At 35.6% G+C, this 20,584-nt stretch overlaps 2 protein-coding genes across 4 annotated transcripts in view; one reads left to right on the forward strand and one right to left on the reverse strand.

Annotated features, from left to right (window-relative positions):
• The window catches only part of LOC308701935 (uncharacterized protein), a 166,878-nt gene extending 165,936 nt beyond the window's left edge, over positions 1 to 942 (reverse strand). Inside the window, exons 1-2 of the mRNA XM_081384414.1 lie at positions 856 to 942; positions 590 to 737 (exon numbers count right to left, since the gene is read on the reverse strand). Coding sequence (XP_081240540.1) covers positions 590 to 635 — 46 coding nt within the window. The 5' untranslated portion in view covers positions 636 to 737; positions 856 to 942. The remainder of the gene's footprint in view (positions 1 to 589; positions 738 to 855) is intronic.
• Positions 310 to 12,702, forward strand: LOC308701957 (uncharacterized protein). Of its 3 annotated transcripts, none has more exons than XM_081384456.1 (5): positions 310 to 408; positions 5,111 to 5,434; positions 6,762 to 6,872; positions 7,044 to 7,111; positions 10,821 to 12,702. In XM_081384456.1, exons 2-5 carry the CDS (start codon positions 5,146 to 5,148, stop codon positions 10,872 to 10,874), a joined length of 522 nt encoding a protein of 173 aa, XP_081240582.1. In that variant the 5' UTR covers positions 310 to 408; positions 5,111 to 5,145; the 3' UTR covers positions 10,875 to 12,702. The 3 variants fall into 3 exon arrangements, with proteins under 3 accessions (XP_081240582.1, XP_081240580.1, XP_081240581.1); XM_081384454.1 differs by lacking the exon at positions 310 to 408 and adding an exon at positions 4,534 to 4,673 and having other exon boundaries at positions 6,717 to 6,872; XM_081384455.1 differs by lacking the exon at positions 310 to 408 and adding an exon at positions 4,534 to 4,673.
• Positions 12,703 to 20,584: the final 7,882 nt, after the last annotated feature.

A 20,584-nucleotide genomic window follows, 5' to 3' on the forward strand; every position in this document is an offset into this window, starting at 1 on the left:
GCTTCAGTAAAGTTAGCTTCATTCATTGAGAGAAAAGGCATGACGTCACACGTGCGCCTTATGGGTTTGTAGTCTCTTTAATTACGTATTTTCACAGTCTTATACCTCAGCAGTTTTACATCAAACTGCGACTTTCTTGACTTTAAAATGTATCTTTTAAATTGATAAACATCATATGTGTAATTCAGGGCACAATTCAAACGAGATCAACATATTTGTTGTCTCTCGCCATTGACTACCAATATTTTTCCGAAGTAAGGTCCCATGGTGGTCGACCGGAAGGGGAGGGACTTAGGCTCTCTATGGAGCGTTTCGCCTCTTGGGCTTCTCTTTGGCTTCACCAACTGTGACCAATGCAACGGTTGAAACATGGACACGGTCTACATTAAATATTACTGTGAGCTGCTTGTGAGTAAATATATGTAATCATTGTTTTTTTAACAATATACAAAAAGATGCGGGAAACCTTGATAAAAGTGATCACGGTATAATGTAAACTCAGCAGGAAAAATAAAGTATGGAAAAGAAAATGCGCATCGAAATACGAAACCGAAAGTGCTGTAACTATGTTTAAAAGAAACGGACTTACCCATCGCGAAAAATGGGAAAAGAACAAGTTTAAGTGCACTCTTCATGTTGATGTAAAGTTGCGTGAATTTAGATGATCCGTAGAGTTATTAAAGTCCTGTGAGTGTTCGTCAGAGACCCGTTTCTAAGCCGCGCCCTCAAACTGAGATCTACAGTAAGAGCAAAGAGAGCCGATTAAAAAAGCGAAAAGCGATTTACATAGAGATTTACACCGAATAGCATTTGTTGGTGAATTATCTGGATGGTTTCCACTATGCTGAAACATACATGTCTATATTGCTTGTGTCTTTCACGAACAGCGAAAAGCAGTGCAGTGCAGTGTCTAACATGGCTGAACTTCCGCTTGTTTGAATCAGACACATGCGCATAGCGTCACCCACATGGTAAATATGATATTGAAACGAGTCGTAAATAAAACAAAGATAATTTGGAGTACGTTTTACAAGAAAATACCATTTAACCCTCTATGGCATGCATGTTCTAACCGTGAAATATATATATTTCAAAATAAGTTTTTATTACATGATACAAACCAAAAAAAGACATTGGGAAACGTTGCTATGGCAACGCTGTATCGCAATTGAAAATGGACGAAATTATGATTTTCTTTTCTATTTCTTTTTGGAAATTGTTAGATTTACATACTGGAATTCATGCAAACCAAAAATAAGTAGATACCTGTCATGTGTAATGGAAATGTTCAACTTTGGTTAGACTTTGTTGTCTAAGGGAGGGGCTCCGGGGGAGTGGTTGTGAATGATCGAGGATCAGGCAACGGAAAGATGTTCGGGTTGGTATTCAATAAAGGAATGAGCACTAAACGGAAATCTAACGACTCGTGTGATTAATCGGTGACGACCATGATAATACCTATCATGTCCAGCTCATCCTCACTCTCATCACATGGAAGAGCTAACTCTTCCTATTGCCATTTCTGTAAAAATAGTGCTGTATTCGTTTTCTGAAAAGAAGAAATCATTTTGTTATAGGCCTAAATCAGATCCAAAGCACGCACATCTACAGCAAAGCAATATGTTGCTCAAAATGGGAGCACCACCGCAACACCACGAAATGAAGAATTGCATTCTTTTCCACTTTACAAATGGTTATTACAGTCTTCATAACGTTTTCATAAAAGATAGCATAAACATACAAAAAACAAAGATGGGGCAGGGACAGTCTGCAAAGTTACACACTGTAGTTTCACCTAAGTCAGTCTACATATAGCCTACATATACTACAACACTTAGTTTGATACATTTATTTATTTATTCATTCATTTTTTTGCTTTTGCACATTTTATATTACGAATAATATTGAATAACTTCACTGTAACACTCCAAATTCTGTTTACACATCACTGCTCTCATGCTGGTTAATCACTTAGTTTGGCAAGTAGCCTAATAGCACATAAAAATAGGTCTAAGTTAGAATCTGAGAATATATTGCCAACCAACTACCTCCCATCCTAAAAATGTTCCACCACCACATCCCTTTAGGGGGTTCTAACTATCTGAGCTGTATGATGTTTTTGATATTTTACAGTTCATAGTGCAAAAAGTATTTCATAAATTATGAAAACTTTTTTTATTTATCAGCAAATAACTCAGCACTACTTTGTTTGGAGATAATCAAATTTACAAATTAATTGTAATGTTCAGACTCTAAGCTTTTAAATGACCCCTTTTTTTGTGTTGATCAAGGCAGTAGTTTTGAAAAATATGATTATTCATATGTTTCGTAGCTAGGTGGCGCCCGTGGGCTGTACACTCCGTTTTAGAGGGACGACTCAGCACTCGTTAAGAGTCGATCCAATAGACGCATTACAAAGCTGATTGTCTAAGCTTATATATATATATATATATATATATATATATATATATATATATATATATATATATATATATATATATATATATAAGATGTTAGAAATTATATTTAAACTGAAATTAAATGAAAAACTTATAACTTAAAGTTTGCTGATACTACTTGCTGTCATCATGTCTTTTTATCTATGTGATAAATGAACCAATCAGAGGCCTTATACTCTGAGCTATTTCTGGCCTTCAGAAAGCGCAGCTGGTAGTGTATTGATACTGTGGGAAATGACGTGAATTGAAATTTAAATATATTGATATATTCAAAATCTGCCAAAAAAAAAAAAAAAATGATATGACACTAGCTGTTATATTTAAGAAATGGGAATATTTTTTAATATTTTACTGAATCCCTCAGGTTGGCATATCAACATTATTTTAAAAATGATCTGCTGTACCAGAAATAGATTCACTCATATGGTTCAGTTAGCCTATCATATAATAAATACACTGTGAGTTTGGACTTAAACTGACACTGAGACAAAGAACATGTTAAAGTTAATTACATAAGTCAAACCAAAAATGCAGACAAACAAACAAAAAAAAAAACAAAAAAAAAAACTAAATCCAGGAAACAGTCTATTTAGGGCTGGGCGATAAAACGATATCAGAAAGATTTCTAACAAATTTATGTCCATTTCGATCATATGCTCTGGACATTTTTCCTCAATATGGATTGATCTAACTGCTATCACACAGCAGAAATAAACACAACATCAGCCACTGCATGTCGCAAATAAGTCTGCATATTATTATTGTATACTTAAATGTACTTTCCCACAATAATAATAACAATAGTGTTATTTTTAAGGAATATCATACAGCCAATATATTTTTTCATCCATGTTTTATTTTCAAACACTGAAAGTTTTTTTTTTATTTTTTTTTTTAAGTTTAATTAAATTGCTAAACTTGTATTTATTAATTTCATTAGACATATTTGATTCTAAATTATTTTGCTATTAAATCATTACAAAAAGAATTTAGGAAAAAATAAATTGAATTTGATGGGGCCCTAAATTAAAGGTTATCTTGCTCTGTGTCACGATCACTGTCATCGTCACTGTCTTCTGTTAGTTTCCGTCAGCACTACAGTTCCCATCATCCTCTCCGGCTCACCTGCACCTCCTCTACCACTCCTCTTACCCGCACCTGCCAGTCATCATCGTCATCATCATGGTCTTCAGCTGTTGTCTCGTTATCATCTGTGTATTTAAGTTCCCTTCATGTCCTTGTCATTGTTGGTGAATGTTTTAAGTCACACTGTTTTGCACCTGTTAACTAATCGTTGTTGGAATAAAGCTTCTTGTTATATTGTTACCCATTGCCTCCATAGTCCTCATTGAGTCCAAGTGTGACACTCTGTGGAGAATAAGTGAACAAATAAGTTTACATTCATTCTCAAGATATAACAAACATGTGGAAAGCATTTATTACACCTTATTAAATGAATATCGTGATAAATATATAAATATATGTATATAGTATAAAATATATAGTATATGTATAATAAAATATTATAAAGAATATAGTGATGATAATTTTGGCCGTATCACCCAGCCCTAAGTCTATTTTTCAGTAATGTCACAAAGAGCAAACCATCCAGGGATGAGACAGACAGAACACCCCAAAACAGGCAAGGTGAAAAACCAGCAACAGAGACAGGTGAACATCGGGGAGGAGAGGTAGAACAGAAGTGCATATAAGATCAAAAAATGACAAACGAAACATCATAAAGTCATGAACATGCAGTGCCATTTGGGCCAGGGCATTTGGGATGAGGTCAAATTTTGTACCATTTTTAAAGTAAAATCGTGGCTTCCAGAAGGACAAAAGAATAATTGTATATTTACGGCAAAATGCAAACTCTCAAACACAACGAGTTCGATTGTTGAATCAATAATCATTGCACTTAAAGATGTATTCAGTCTAGTTATTTATTTCAGTGAAAGATTATTTATTTTGATTGCTCAACAGCATCAACACAAGGCACATCCTAATGAGAAAAAAAAAGATCACTGTTGTGAAACTGAACTACAGTGTCAACACACTGACTACACTCGTTCTCACTCAGTCGAGACACAGAGACAGAAGTAGACTTTACTACAGCTCACTAAACGGCTCATTCAAACGCCAGAGCTGAAGGAAAAAAAATGGTTAAGGAAAAAACATTAGTTTTTTTCTGTCTGTGCTTTTGTCATCTGGTTGGTGAGTCACAAAACTTTGTTTATGTACTGGTAGTTAGTAAAGATCAATCTAACACTATTAAAATCAGATCAGATGTGATCTTGCTTTTATTCCCAGATATTACTATGAAATGCAGTCTGTATTCATGTTTGTGTTTCACATCACATTCACAGATTTAGTGCATTAGTCTCATCAACATTATTCATTTATTTATCAATTATATTTGTCTCATTGTCCTGTTAAATTAGGATATGAAACAGAATGTTATTCACATTTTAAGGTTCAAAGTGTTTATATTTCCCAGTAAGATGTTATTTTTGTGGAGCTGTAATGAAATGTAAAATATATGAAGATGAATTCAGATATCTGTATTTTGCTAAACTAAAACTTTAATTAAATCGTTATTAAACTTGACATTAATATGTGTGTCTGAGAGACTGTTTCTGTGTGTTCTCCAGGAGTGTTTGCTGATGCAGTGAAGTCAGTGTCAGTGATGGAGGGACGTTCAGTCACTCTAAACACTGGTGTCACTGGAATACAGAGAGGTGATGTGATAACATGGACATTTGGAACTAATGGGCCTCTTATAGCTAAAACTGATGGAGTGAACAATACGATCCCTGATGTTCTTGATGGGAGATTCAGAGACAGACTGAAGCTGGACAAGAAGACTGGATCTCTGACCATCATGAACATCAGAACTGAAGATGCTGGAGTTTATGAAGTTAAGATCAGCCTCAGCAACTCAACGCCTACATACACATTCAATGTTACTGTCTATGGTGAGTAAAGAATTACAGCTCACTATGTATTACAGATTCTGCATATTTATTGACATAATTCTTCTTTTTTCTGAAAAAAAAAGTTTTTGTAATTTTTTTTCAACCTCTTTGACACATTTGTCTATGACACTGTAACTCCATGAGACATGCCTCTAAATTCTAGTAGTGTTATAAAACATTTCGGTAACACTTTAAAATAATGGTTCATTAGTTAACATTAGTTAACTACCTTAGTTAACATGAACTAAGAATGAACAATACTTATTCAGCATTTATTAATCTTAGTTAATATTAATTTCAACATTTACTAATACGTTATTAAAATCAAATGTTGTATGTGTTAGCATTAGTTAATGCACTGTGAAATAACATGAACAAACAATGAACAGCTGTATTTCTATTAACTAACATTAACAAAGATTAATAAATACTGCTACAAATGTATTGCTCATTGTTAGTTCATGTTAGTTAATATGTTATCTAATGTTAACTAATGAACCATTATTTTAAAGTGTTACCAACATTTCTCACAAAATTCATCTTACTTTTTCATACTGTTATAGTTTTTCACTTTAAACTTGTAAAGCTCTCTCTAAATCAATATGAAGCAAGTTTTTCTGATCAGAACAGCTGATCATCGTTTGACATTTAAGAGGTCACTGTATAAAAAATACTTTAAGTTTCAAACCTCAAAACTTCCTCCTTACAAAAACGTACTGAATATTTTGAAACAAAGCTGCAGCAAAAACTTGTTCTCTACTTCCTCCACATTATGACATTACACTATGAAACAGGTCAGCACAGGACCGTCTCCACAGTAAAACATTAGTTGACCACTGATGCCCAGTATAAGAACATACAATTATTCCTATACACACCAAATGGTCTTAGGAGTTATTCAAACAAGACATTTTCTTGATCCATTTCCTATATAATCGATAGTCTATGATGATACATACTAGATTGCCAACTTAGATTGTTTTTTCCCCCAGTGAGTAGTGTCATGTACAACAGTATTATCAACAGCTTCTTGTAGTCATGTTTACTTTAAAGACTTAAGAGCCAGGGCCAAAACCAAGCTTTTCATTCAGATGGTCAGACAAAGGGTGGAAAATGTATTACAAAATTAATTATGAAACAAAACAATTATGAGTTTATCATCACAATAAACTCTCACTGACTGACATCGCAATACACTTTTATAGTGCTGCTGATGTTTCATAGTGTTTGTTACAGATCTACTACTTTCTCCTCACTCACATTCATAACTGTCCCTCTTCAGCTGCTACAACACCAGACCCACCCTCTACTTCACGTCCTCCCTCAGGTCCAAATCTGATAGCACTGATTTCTGCATCTGCTGTTGGATTTCTGTTGCTTATTGTTGCAGTCGTGATCTTCTTCATCTACAGGAAACACCGAAAAACAGACCAACAGGGCAAGTGTTACTTACTACTGCTGACACATCTGTACAAATATATTCAGTATTATAATTAAAGACTTTACACTTTAATAATACACCTCAAATAAAAGGGATTTTGAATGATGAAAATTGATTGAGTGATTACATGTTATTGATTTATTGCATCTATTATTATTTTTGAAACAGTTGAGGCCCGCGAGGAAGAGATCACTTACGCTGACACGACATTCCACAAAAGAAACGCACCGATACCGGTAAGATCGTGTCACATTTAAAGTCACATTTAGATGTTTAATAGTTTTTTCCGTATGAGTGTGAATGGTTATGCTTCCCAATAGAATTATTGGTTTTAATTATTTAGGGTTATTAAAAAACAGGCGACTCCAACACCTGACATGTTTACACCAGGCACAACTGTTGCGTCATGCCACATCACAACAGCTTGAGACTGAAAACATTTCTCAATGTGGTTTCTTCTCTGTACTTGTGTTCTTGAGAAACGTCCTCAGTCGCTGCCCAAGTACTGTTCTAATTCAAAGTTCACATCTAGCCAAGTCCAGTTCAAATGTGTTCTCGATCCGCCTCTTTTATCGAGGATATATCGAGAGGTGACTTGTGTGGACTTGAGGCAGCCATGTATCCCAGAACGCATCCGGTGAGCACCAATAGTGGAGGAGAAAACTCATATAACTATTTCGAAATACTAGTGCTATTGTGTCACGAAATGTAGTTTTATGATTTTTTTCTGGTGAGAATGTAGTTGTGAGAATGTAGCTGTCTACATTAATCCAGATAGACTTGAAAACTGTGTTTTTGTTTTGAAACGCTCTCCGTCCACATTAGCATTTTCAGGTGTTTTCCAAAAGTTTCTCATCCACACTGAAACGTTGGAAAACACTAAAGTCACCTCACTGTGTGTGTGTAAACCCCCATAAAAGCTCACGGAGATGATACAGAACAAGACAAAATAAAGTTATCATGCAATTCTTCTGGCAGGATCATTTTATTTATCAAAATATCTCAGCATTCACTGATGTGTCCAAGTCGCACTCACTCTTATATGTTCAGTCTAAAACGTAACTGCTCTCATTTTTTGCCGCAGGACAGTAATTGTGAGTAAATTTCATCTTTGCAGAACTATGATATGAAGAGTGAGTAGGGCCTAACACATATTTTAGCAACAGTGTGAAAGTGAATTGCACATAACAGGCACAATACCGGTATAAACATAGGCTATATATCTATCTTTTCAATATTCATCACGACTCAACATTCATCATCGTTTTCAAATGCCTCCTTTTTCACAGTCCCAATGACGACGTGAAAACTGGTTTTTCAAAAAGCTCAGATTTTGCAGACAAAAACAGGCGTCTCATTGTGGACGGAAGGTCAGAACGGAGAGAAAGATGCGTTTTCTTACGAAAATGTATTAGTGTGGACAAGGCCTAAAGCTGAAATATGTGGTTTATTTATAAAGATATCACCTATTTTCAAACATCTGAATCTGTCTACACTGACTGGACGTGAAGCCGCCTTCGCACCATTTCCGATATTCGCATGTGATTGTTGCACTTCACACCATAGTTGCAGTCCAAGCAATGCCTTTGGCGATACTAAATTAGTTGCGGCCTAATGGTTAGAAAGTCAGACTTGTAACCCGAACGTTGCAGGTTCAATGCCCTTGAACAAGTCACCTAAACCTAAGCAGGCGTGTAGGGTTGTCATGGAAACTAGATACATCACATACTGATTACTTTATTGCTAAACAGCAATAAACACGATGAAATTAAACTATAAGCATGTTTGCCAACATAATTTAAAAGTAGGTTTTTTATTAAGCAAAAGGTTTTTTTTGGATTAGGTTCAGATTTCTCTGCAGTTGGTGTACGTTTTTAAAGGGATACTCCACTTTTTTCGGAAATAAGCTCATTTTACATCTCCCCCAGAGTTAAACAGTTGAGTTTTACCGTTTTAGAATCCATTCAGCCGAACTCCGGGTCTGACGGTACCACTTTTAGCATAGCTTAGCACAGATCATTGATTCTGATGAGTCCAGTAGCATTTCTTTCAAAATGACCAAAGAGTTTAAATATTTTTCCTATTTAAAACTTGACTCTTCTGTAGTTAAACCGTGTACTAAGATCGACGGAAAATGAAAAGTTGCGATTTTCTAAGCCTATATATGACTAGGAACTACTCTCATTCCGGCGTAATAATCAAGGAACTGTGCGGCTGTACATGAGTGCAGCAGGCGTAATGATATGACGCAGCGCCTGAAAATAGGTCTAATAGGTTAGACAAACTTAGTCCCGGTCACGTTGGAAGAAGTTACCGAGCTGGGGACTATTTTCAGGCGCTGCGTCATATCATTACGCCTGCTGCACCCATGGTACAGCCGCACAGTTCCTTGATTATTACGCCGGAATGAGAGTAGTTCCTAGCCATATAGGCTTAGAAAATCGCAACTTTTCATTTTCCGTCGATCTTAGTACACGGTTTAACTACAGAAGAGTCAAGTTTTAAATAGGAAAAATATTGAAACTCTTTGGTCATTTTGAAAGAAATGCTACTGGACTCATCAGAATCAATGATCTATGCTAAGCTATGCTAAAAGTGGTACCGTCAGACCCGGAGTTCGGCTGAATGGATTCTAAAACGGTAAAACTCAACTGTTTAACTCTGGGGGAGATGTAAAATGAGCTTATTTCTGAAAAAAGTGGAGTATCCCTTTAAAGAAAACAGAATATCCATTTATTCCACAAAACAGGCAAGGAGTATATAATTGGCTTTAAAAAAGTTGATTTGTCACATGACAACTTCGTATGCAAATTAGAGGTGTTAGTAAGTTTGATTAATTTATTTACAAAATAACAATTTCAAATGTGATTAAAATACCTTAAAATACCTTTGGAGAACTGGCTTCATAGGCCCACTAAAAAGAAAGAAAAGAGAAGTCAGTTCTGGGAAAAGATTGTGCAACAAACATTTAACAGTTAAACAGGAAGTCAGAGTGATCAAAAAAATAAATAAAAAATGAGTGTGAAACGAATGTTTAGATCCCAGTCTTCGCCTGATATGCAAACCACAAACACTTGAGATTCAGTGTCTGTTCTTGTGGGTATATTACTCTAATTGAGCTCAGGATCTAGTCAATACAATCACAGAAAACATTGATGAACATTATGAAAATGTGAAATGATATCCAATATCATGTAAGCTAGCTGGATAGGAAAGGGAATATTGTAGCATTATGTGTAATTGCACAGCAACACAGCATAATAGGCAAACATAAGACTTTAAATATACAAAGGCGGTGCACTCATATTACTTAAGAATGGGAGAAAGTACAACACACAATATGGCGGAATAACTCTCTTGGTTTCAAGAGTTTCCGGGTACCATGGAAACAGTGGCTGAATCCGAAATCGCCCCCTAAACGCTCAATCACTATTCCCTACCTTTGTCCACTAACAATGTTTACTTGAAGGAGTGAATTAAAACAAGTGAGCGAATTCATACAACATCAGTTGTACACTCATTATTGCAGTGCATTGTGGGATTGAGTGAGTGCACTCAATAATGTCCACTATGGTTTCAGACACCACTACCAATAAATAATGCCTTATTTGAGGCTATAGGGGCCGATTTCGGATTCAGCCATAGTTCATGGCCGGTTCAGACCGTGACATGATATCACTGATATGCCATGCAAATGACCCATAGAAAACCACTGCGCAAATTACTGTATCAAATTTTTATTAACTAATACATAACCATAAACAAGGACGTTACTGAGTCTGACTTAATATTTAAAAACCCCATCTTTCTATTTTTTTTTTCTGGATTTCACCTCGAGCTTGTTCATTAATCTATTTTTACTAAACCTGCCAATGCTTACTATCAATACTGTTGTCTCTATTAAAACTTCCCTCTTTGTATCTTTGTGTTTGTGTTTTCTTTCAGAGTGCTAAACAGGAGGAAGATGTGGTGTACGCAGGTGTCGTCACCAAACGATAATCCAATTCTGTGATAAGTTTCTTCCTTAATGATCATCTGATCACATTCAATAGGTTTCCACATGTCCACATGTGTGTGAGAGATAACCAAAGTAACAGAACGGTTTGAGGGTTTGGTTAAAACTGCTTACTGATGGCAACCATTATGTGAGTGCAGGTCAAGAACATGATTCTAACACAGCATTTCACAACTGCAAAAACCCTAAAATATACCAGTTTCTTAAGTGCATACAAACTCTGAACAGCAATTTTACCTGTTCATACATGTTTATTTGTGTTGTATGTAATTTAGATTCATTTTTTCAGATTTTAATGATTTTCTTATTGTGATCCTGCATGTTAATGTGTGTTTAAGGTCAGAAGGTCAAACATAATCAAATGCAGAAAAAGTTCAGCATCATGGGGCATTCAAATTGATCTCCTGTACATGAATTGATTCCTGGCAAAAAACGTTTCATAAGCTTTCTTTCCATCCAAAGTTCTTAAAATTAGAATATTGCATACAATTTTTTTGGGAATAAAGCACTGTTTACATCACATGCGTTGAAGAGAATAAAATTATCACTTCCGGGGAAATTGGCACAAAGTATCAATAATAAAAATTAATATTGCTGCAACCGAAGAAGCCTGTAGCTCTTTTACCTAATAAATGACTGACTTGCACCTCAGAGCACACAGACGAAATGTAATAACACGCTGTCATATGATATTTGGGATGCTTGGGAGCACAATCGTGTGAGACAATTATAGGAGGTTATATGCCAAATAAATTTGATGACGACATTTCAAAATTATTAAAATAACATTTGAGATGGTGTGCAATGAGATCGCTGCATTGGTTAGTCCATTTAACCAATCACATGGGGCCCTTATTTTAAGGATCTAAGCGCTTGATCTAAGGCGCACAGCACAAGCGCACTTAGGGAATCTGAATCCACTTTTGCTAGTTTAATGACAGGAAAAATGGGTGGTGCTCCCGGTGCATGGTCTAAAAGGGTTGTCCCTATCCTCTTAATGAGTAATGGGTGTGTTTTGGGCGTAACATGCAATAAACCAATCAGAGTCTCATCTCCCATTCCCTTAAAAAGCCTGTTGCACTCGCGCCATGGCGGATTCGCTATTTACATGACGGAATTTGCAAGCGGAAAAACTAAACCCTTCTCTAGTCAAGTCAAGTCAAGTCAAGTTTATTTATATAGCACTTTTCACAACATAGGTTGTATCAAAGCAGCTTCACAGTAATAAATTTAAACAATATATCAATGTTTGTTTCTAGTGGAACGTCTACGTTTGGTAATGCTGATCAATAGTATCGTTGATTGATTAATTAAATTAAATATCCCCAAATATCCCCTCTAGCAAGGAAATGGATCCGCTCGTGCGCGAGGTAAAAGCGTGTGAGCAGACCATCTACGTGACAAGCTGGATTCTACCATATCTTTATGTACACAATATTAATCTTTTACATTGTAATCCTTTTATTTGTAATATTTGACATGTTTGTGTGCTTCTGCGCATCCCTGTGTGTGTTATAAGCAGAATGTATGTGTGTTGTGGACCCGCCTACATGCGCACATTACTAACGCTCTCTTTAAATAACAAAACAAATATTGTGCCATTGACATTTTGGTTTTCAGACCATTTGGTATTTAAACGAAGAGGCGCAAGACATGAAAATGAAAACTGCGTCGGACTGAAACTAGCAAAACACACTTTTGCGCATTGCGCACGGTGTATTATAGGGCCCATGATCTGCTGAGGCAAAGTCACATGACTTTTTTTATGTACATCAAGGTATTATTCAGTAAAGGTGTTTACATGTCTTGGATAAAAAAAAAAAAAGATTCGGCTCGGCATTTTTAGAATTTATGCGCATCTTGGCGTTTCAATCCAGCGTTTTTATGCGATATTCCAAAATTTGCATACTAGTATATGGATGCAAACATAGCTTCACTATAAAATCTAACAGTTGTTCTAACTAACACTTTTTAGTTAACTTTACTAAGTAATATTTCACTTCAAAATGAAGAGACTGTCATCATTTACTCACCCTCAAGTTGTTTTAAACCTGTATGAGTTTCTTTCTTCTGCTGAACACAAAAGAAGATATTTTGAAGTATGTCAGTAACCAAACAGTTAATGGACCCCATTGATTTCCATAGTAGGAAAAAAAAATACTATGGAGTCAATGGGGTCCGTCGTTTGATTACCAACATTATTCAAAATATTTTCTTTTGTGTTCAGCAGAAGAAAGAAATAATTACAGGTTTGAAACAACTTCAGGGTGAATACATGATGACCAAGCTTTTGAGGCGGGGCAATTCTTAATAGACTTTTCATTAATTTCTTTCACTTCAGTTATCTTTCAGTTGCATTCACTCATTTGCATTAACTCAAAACTGATTTTTTTTATTTTTTTAGAAAACATCACATTCGCTGACTTCATAAATTGATGTTCATTTTTCTCAAATGTTTTTGTTTGAACTCGCCATTATGGTGATCGGTGTTCCTTTTGGTTGCACATTGAACTTCATTTAAGTTAGTGTAATTCTCTTCCTATTGATGCAGAGAAGTAATGTAAAGTAAGTAAGGGAAGTAATAAATAGGTTGTTTATAAAAGGCGACTAAAATTTCAACTAAATTATGAGCTAGTCTATTTTTTTATGTCAATCTATGATCATGTTGATACAAACCCTCTAAATTTGTGATGATTTCATTCAAATGACCAATGTTGAGTCAACATTCAGCATGGAAAACACAACAATAAGAACAATTAAATTGTATTTATTATTTATTATTTTTTAGTTACTACTCTTGTATAAGTGAAGTATACTAAGCATTTGTCAGTAGAACATACTATTCCTATTTCACTTTACATTTTTTTTAAAGCAATCGGTTTGCATGCATTTTTAAAGTATGTCTAACTAATTATATTTTACGGTTTATAGATAGCTATATCTATATATTTCTTTCCAGCAGATTATTCTCCTCAATGAATTTAGATCAGATGTCATTATTTAACAAGAGTGTCAAATTAAAACTTCACATAAAACGTTAACAATAAAATCAACAGAATGACAATAGTCATGTCATTTTGATACATATTAGCAGCAAACATGATATTGGTGTCTGTTTACAGTATTGCAAAGAGAATTATACTACAGAAGACGTGAGTCTTGTTAGATCTGGAAAGAAATGTGGTTTCGTCTGTCGAGAGTGTGTGCAAGACATGTCTGTACTGGACGTTTGTGGTTAATGTGCATCAGTGTTGGCATGTTTTCAGACGTGAATAGTGTGAGTGTGTGTTCTTAGTGTGCGATTTAATAGGACTTCCACAATTTAACTTCCTCTTTAAGCAAAACTGTTTTACTACGGAAAAGTACACAATACATCAATGTTGATGTTTGACAAAAATGATATGATTACTGAGAAATCATATCAAATATCATATACTACTACGCGTAAAATATATGGCCTCTTTCACACAGAGAGTTGATCCCATAAAATTGCCATAAAATTGCCTTCTGTAAGAATTGAAACACACCCCGGGATTGATATGCTGTGCTGATAACGTTACACATGAAACACAGTGCAGTACAGAGTCTACTATAGTAGAGTTTATAATTTTTTATTTTGTTGCTAGGAGACTTGTGTTTGACAACAAACAACTGCAATCTGCCATGTTGTTTCCTTTATATGTCATCTTCAAGTCATTGGAGATTCTCATCTTCTAAATTTACATATTAGTGAAAGTCCATTAAAAGGAATCACCATTAATGAGACCATGGTGAATCTTACTGATCTGTGGACTTAAAGCCTATAACTAATTCATTTACGGCACAATGTTTCTCCTGGTTTCCACGTCAGCGCTGTTTGATCTAATAGAGATCTACGGTTAATAAGGGAGAAATGTGAATGCTTCTCACTAGATCTCGCAGCCATGCTATTATTTCTGTAGCGAATTCAAATGCTTTCTTTACTGGATATAGCGCTGTGTAGTAACAGTGTCGCTTGATCAAGATCGACACAGACATGATGGTCTAAACAGCAGGCTACACACATTAGATGCACTTTTACGATTGATAGATGCACTTTTACGATTGATATATGCACTTTTATGATGGATAGATGCACTTTTATGATGGATAGATGCACTTTTATGATGGATAGATGCACTTTTATGATGGATAGATGCACTTTTATCATGGATAGATGCACTTTTATGATGGATAGATGCACTTTTATGATGGATAGATGCACTTTTATGATGGATAGATGCACCTTTATCATGGACAGATGCACTTTTATGATGGATAGATGCACTTTTATCATGGATAGATGCACTTTTATGATGGATAGATGCACTTTTATGATGGATAGATGCACTTTTATGATGGATAGATGCACTTTTATCATGGATAGAACGACTTCAGGATGACTTCAGGGTGAGTAAATCATGAACTAGGCCTATCCCTTTAATATCAATAAATGTGAGCTGCTGGCAACTGTTTGGAATCCTCAAATTGTACCATTTCTGTAAAAGAAAGCATCACATATTTGGAGGTTAAAATAATTATAGATAATAAGACTAGGTGCCCCTCAAAGTTTTTTTTTTTTTTCCAATTATTGAAAGGCAAGCAAGAATATATTATTCTGCTCAGTCAGTTGACAAACACATAATGTAAATTAATTGACATTAATTGATATGGAAAACATTCTTTATCTGGAATAAGGCCAATATTTTGTACAGGATTACATCTTTATTATTTTTTAAATTGGTAAAGGAACGGGTTGTTATTAGTAAGTCAGTTATTAATAATGAAGGAAGTTAATTTTAAATGTTCTACTGAAACCATTTCTCATATGTTTTGGTCCTACCAAGATAGTGTTTCTAGAAAAATACTGTGAGATTCATTGCTGATAATATTTTGAATTCTTTTCTCTATCCTATAAATATGTGATTTATAAGGTTATTGTATTAAGGGCCATTGCTCAAAGGATGCTGGTTTCACAAATTGTATTTTTTATGTAAATTTCATATTCACAAATGTAAATTCACAAGTGGGAAACAGTGCTTAGTTAAGAAAGAGATATAGATGTGATGTTAAAATCTAAAAATAGCAAAGCAATTAAAACAAACGTAATATGTTCTTAATTTATATTTTCAAAATATATCAACAATAGCCTATATCCCTCACTGTTTTCTTTCTTTTCCTTTTTTCTCTTTTCCTTTTCTCTTTGTTTAGTCAATTATTGTATTGTGAAGCATGTGATATGTTTTTCTGATGTATGGAAGTTATGCTGCGTTCCAGGTAACCTGTAACCCGTGTTTTTCCAACTCGTAACTGGGAGTACACCGATCTAGTACGAGTTCACGGGTGGGAAGTCACGGGTTTGACTGCCGTTCCAGAGCACTTTCATGGGTATAAGGTTGGAAAAACACGGGTTACAGGTTGCCTGGAAAGCTACAAAGTCGTGAGTCGTGGTTTGAAGTTGTGATTTACGTGCTCAAAAACCTGCCTGGAACGCAGCATTATTCTAGTACATGCTATTTGTTGATAATAAAAGCATTAAAAAAAATTTACGGGAAATTGACTGCCTTTTTATTCATCGAACATATTAAGTTAGAATATTCCACATCTAACTTTGTGTTTCAAATTTATGTTTCTAAATCTTAAAAATGTAGGCTAAGTGATGTCTACATTTTACACTACATTTCACCCTCAAAAATTAAACTACGACATAATTTGACCTCTAGAGGGAGACAACATATTCTTACAGGAGAAACGGTGCCTATTCTACTTCCCTGTCCCAAATGGCACAATCCGGACTTGTGGACTTCCTCAGAGTCCACACTTTGGTGACGTCATGTAGTGCAGACTTATAAGGCCCTTGGCGCGAGTCTGCGAGGGCGCATTGAGAGGTATTTTTGGGACAGACTCGATCGTCACGCCGGAAATAACGGTCTGGTTGTTGTTGGACAGGAGAAATCACATTTTTGTGCTCCAACGTCTTATCTCCATGTCAATTACACAGCCTAATTTTACAGGTCTATATTTTGATATTGTGCATATAACCTGGGCATTAGACAATAGATACATCATGCTTATTTAAATTATGTATAATGTTCCATTTGAACTAAGATTACAATTTTAACACAAAATGTGCATGAGTTTCAGATGAATTTACAGGTTTCAATATTCATACTATGACTCAGTAAAGCCCTGACATTCGGTTCTATTTATTTAATGAATCATAATGTGATCGTATTATCCAACGCACTATTATTAAGTTTGAGACATCAACCACTGGTCGATGACTATAATGTTTGTATAAACTGTAGGTAACAACTGGTAAAATGTACATCATAAAAACCATAACATTTTCTTCTCAGCCATGTCAACAATTGTCCGTGAGCGAAATCTCCTCCGTTATCTGATTGGCCTTTCGCAAGGATTCCTGGGTAGTTAAAGTGTGTGGAGCCTGCATCTATGTGGGCTTCGCGGAAGACCGCTTCAAGGGTACAAAGGGGGCGCTGCTGGGCACACTTCAGAGCGGTAAAATGCTGAATGGGACGGCCTACGGACTCGTAGACTCAGCGAGCACACGCAATTTAAGTCCACGTGAAGTGCGTTATTTGGGACAGGGCCCTATTTGCTCTGACTGTTATGAATGGTGATTTTTAAAATGTACAACTATACTTTGAAAAGTACATTCTACTGTACCATCAATGACACAATTTTCAATTTAAGTTTACCAATTTAAAAGAAAACCTCTGCATTCAGCACTTTGCACTTACATTTTAATTTGAATATATATTAAAATGTTCAAGTTTTATAAAAATGATTTGACCTCCACAGTTTTTCATTATAAATTAGTATTTTTTAATTAATTTGACATCAAAATGTTTTAATTTTTATGTACTCCTGACATTAAAATAAGCCACTATTCCATTATAAAGGCCCATAATGTGATACTGCCAGAATCATGAATTATTCTGTGATAGAGATTTTTGGTCTGCCTAGCATCACGTTCCAAACCCATAAGACCTTCGTTCATCTTCAGAACACAAATGAAGATATTTTTAATGAAATCTGAGAGCTTTCTGTCCCTCAATTGACAGCTATGCAACTACCACTTTCAAGGCCCAGAAAGTGAGTAAAGACATCATTAAAGTAATCCATCTGACTCCAGTGGTTTAACCTCAGTTTGATGAAGTTATACACAGATGAACGAAGGTCTCTCTGGACCTCTAGTTGGTTCGCGAAGTGTTTTTGCGCAGCGCGTCTGTGTTACACGTCACCACGTAGGCTCACTATTGGCCGACGCCGGTCATGTGTGTGATGCGTGATGACGTACAACACAGACGCGCAGCGCAAAAACACTACGAGGCCCAGAGAGAAGGAAATGAAAAGTGGAATAAAGTCGTTATTTTTGTTTGTTTTTGCGCACAAAAAGTATTCTCGTCGCTTGATATACTTAAGATTGAGCCACTGGAGTCACTTGGACTATATTAACGATCTCTTTAATAACTTTTCTGGGCCAGCAAGTTTCGGTCACATAGCGGAGGATTCAGACATGGCTCAGATTTCATCAAAAATATCTTAATTTGTGTTCTGAAGATGAACGAAGGTCTTACTTGGTTGGAACAACATGAGGGTGAGTAATTACTGACAGAATTTTCATTTTTGGGTGAATTAACCCTTTAATGGTCTGGCGTCTACTAATGAAAATCTTCCAGCTCGAGGGGCTGCACCAAGCATGCATTTGCTCTCACTGCATGCAATTGGATAACACTACGACCAATCACAAGAAGTTATCGCTTAGCTACCAGCGGAGCTAACTGGTAGATTAGACTCTTACCGTATCTGGTCGGCAAAACAGCAAAAACGCCCTTCTTGCAAAGGAACGATTCAAGCGCCGTCTTCTGTTCCTCCTTTAGATAAAAAGCCAAGTCTAACTCGTTCATTGTAGCAAAACCATTTCAAACAACTGCTATTCATCCATAGCCATCTTGCAATGTTTACTAATGACTTCGACGTCATATCGCTGTCGTCATCTCGTCTCTGACTCGCCTATATCAGATAACCCGATGTGATTGGTGCAGCTCGGATACAAGGGCATATTTAATGAGCATCATTACTCGACGCCAGAGTAACTATAGCTGAGCAAATTCAACTTGTGCTCTCGCGAGAACTCTGGATTACCAGGGTAGGTGTACGCGGGTGTCGTCACCAATCAGTGATCAAAAAATCCTCATCAATCGTGATGTGTTCAGTTACGGTTCACTTGCATACTGGGAAGACAAACAGCAATGGCTATAGCAACAGAGAAGCGCTCTTGCAGGCTTTTATATACAACAGCTATTATATGTACAGACTTTAAACAGCCATGATGTTAAATGTCATAGCAATAATTTTCACTGCATTCAGAACAAACACCATTATATAACAAGATGATAGCCATTATTCTAGGTGCAAATTCAGAATTAAACTACACATAAAACTTTAGCAATAAAATCTGAAGAGTTAGAGCAGACCTTTAATTTGGTACAGTATGTAAAACAATTATGAGCATATTTTGGAGTTTTTGACAGTATTGCATTCTATTGAATCATGTCATGAATGTGATTCACTGAATGCAAGCAACACTTTGTGAGTCAAGCTGAAACCTGGTGTGGTCTGCTTTCTTTAGATCTGGAATAGAAATGTGGTTTCATCTGTTGGATGGACAAACAACTTCTGCATGAAAATGTGTATTACTGGACGCTTGTGGTTATTAATACCACATTTGTGCAATACTGTGCGTGTGTGAGTGTGTGAATAGCATATGGTAGAAAAGACTTCCACAACTTAACTTCCTCTTTTTTATGTAAAATAAAACGAATAATCCATGAATGCTGATGCTAGAAAATAAAATGATCTCAAATAAAAGTGATATTACTGTCAAATAATGAAAATAACATATACTGTGTACTTGAATATTAAAATACATACTCAGTGATCCTGTAGATAAACTGTTGTTTTCAACAATAGCAAGAGTTCAGAAGTTCATTCTTAGGAGTTTCAACTATTCTTGAGATCACAGACATCCTTTTTTATTATGATCATATCCTGTTTTTATCTGTGAAAAAACATGCATGACATCTGTCAACCTTTGCCCAAGTCAAAATGTCATGTGACTGATCCCATTATTACATACTATATAATATTACTATATTATAGTTATTTATTTTTTAACTTCTTCCAGCAGGAAAAAAATGTTGACATCTATGCAATACAGTTCATTCATGTTTGGATGACAGTGTCTGATATCATATTACCACAGTTTTACCTCCGTAAAAAAATAAAAACACCATATCCTTTAAAAAATACTGGGTTGTTTTAACCCAACTTTGGGTCAAATATGGATAAACCCATACGTTGGGTCAATTTTTGGGGTTTTGTTCATATTTGACCCAAAATTGGGTTGAAACAACACAAGCATTTTTATGTCTGCAGAAAAGTGCAGTTTCCCACAGTGAATTGTACTAGGCACAAAACAGCCTAAAGGAAAACATTAATCAGCCTGATGTATTCATAAAGCGAGTTCCAAACAGCTTTTACTGCACTAGAGCGCCATCTAGTGTTCATTACCAGGAATTAGCCTTCGCAAGATTGACTTCACCATCCAGTAGGCCTATACACTCGATTACTCTATAAATCACTTAGC

This window comes from Scardinius erythrophthalmus (genome assembly GCF_964197995.2).
Source record: "Scardinius erythrophthalmus genome assembly, chromosome: 14".
Taxonomy (NCBI): domain Eukaryota; kingdom Metazoa; phylum Chordata; class Actinopteri; order Cypriniformes; family Leuciscidae; genus Scardinius; species Scardinius erythrophthalmus.

Excerpts from the sequence above, each read along its gene's own strand:
- LOC308701957 (XM_081384454.1), top strand. The coding sequence starts at position 4,619 with ATGGTTAAGGAAAAAACATTAGTTTTTTTCTGTCTGTGCTTTTGTCAT. Across the intron at positions 4,674-5,110 it reads GTGCTTTTGTCATCTGGTTG|GAGTGTTTGCTGATGCAGTG; the intron begins GTGAGTCACAAA and ends TGTGTTCTCCAG. Across the intron at positions 6,873-7,043 it reads CCGAAAAACAGACCAACAGG|TTGAGGCCCGCGAGGAAGAG; the intron begins GCAAGTGTTACT and ends TTTTTGAAACAG.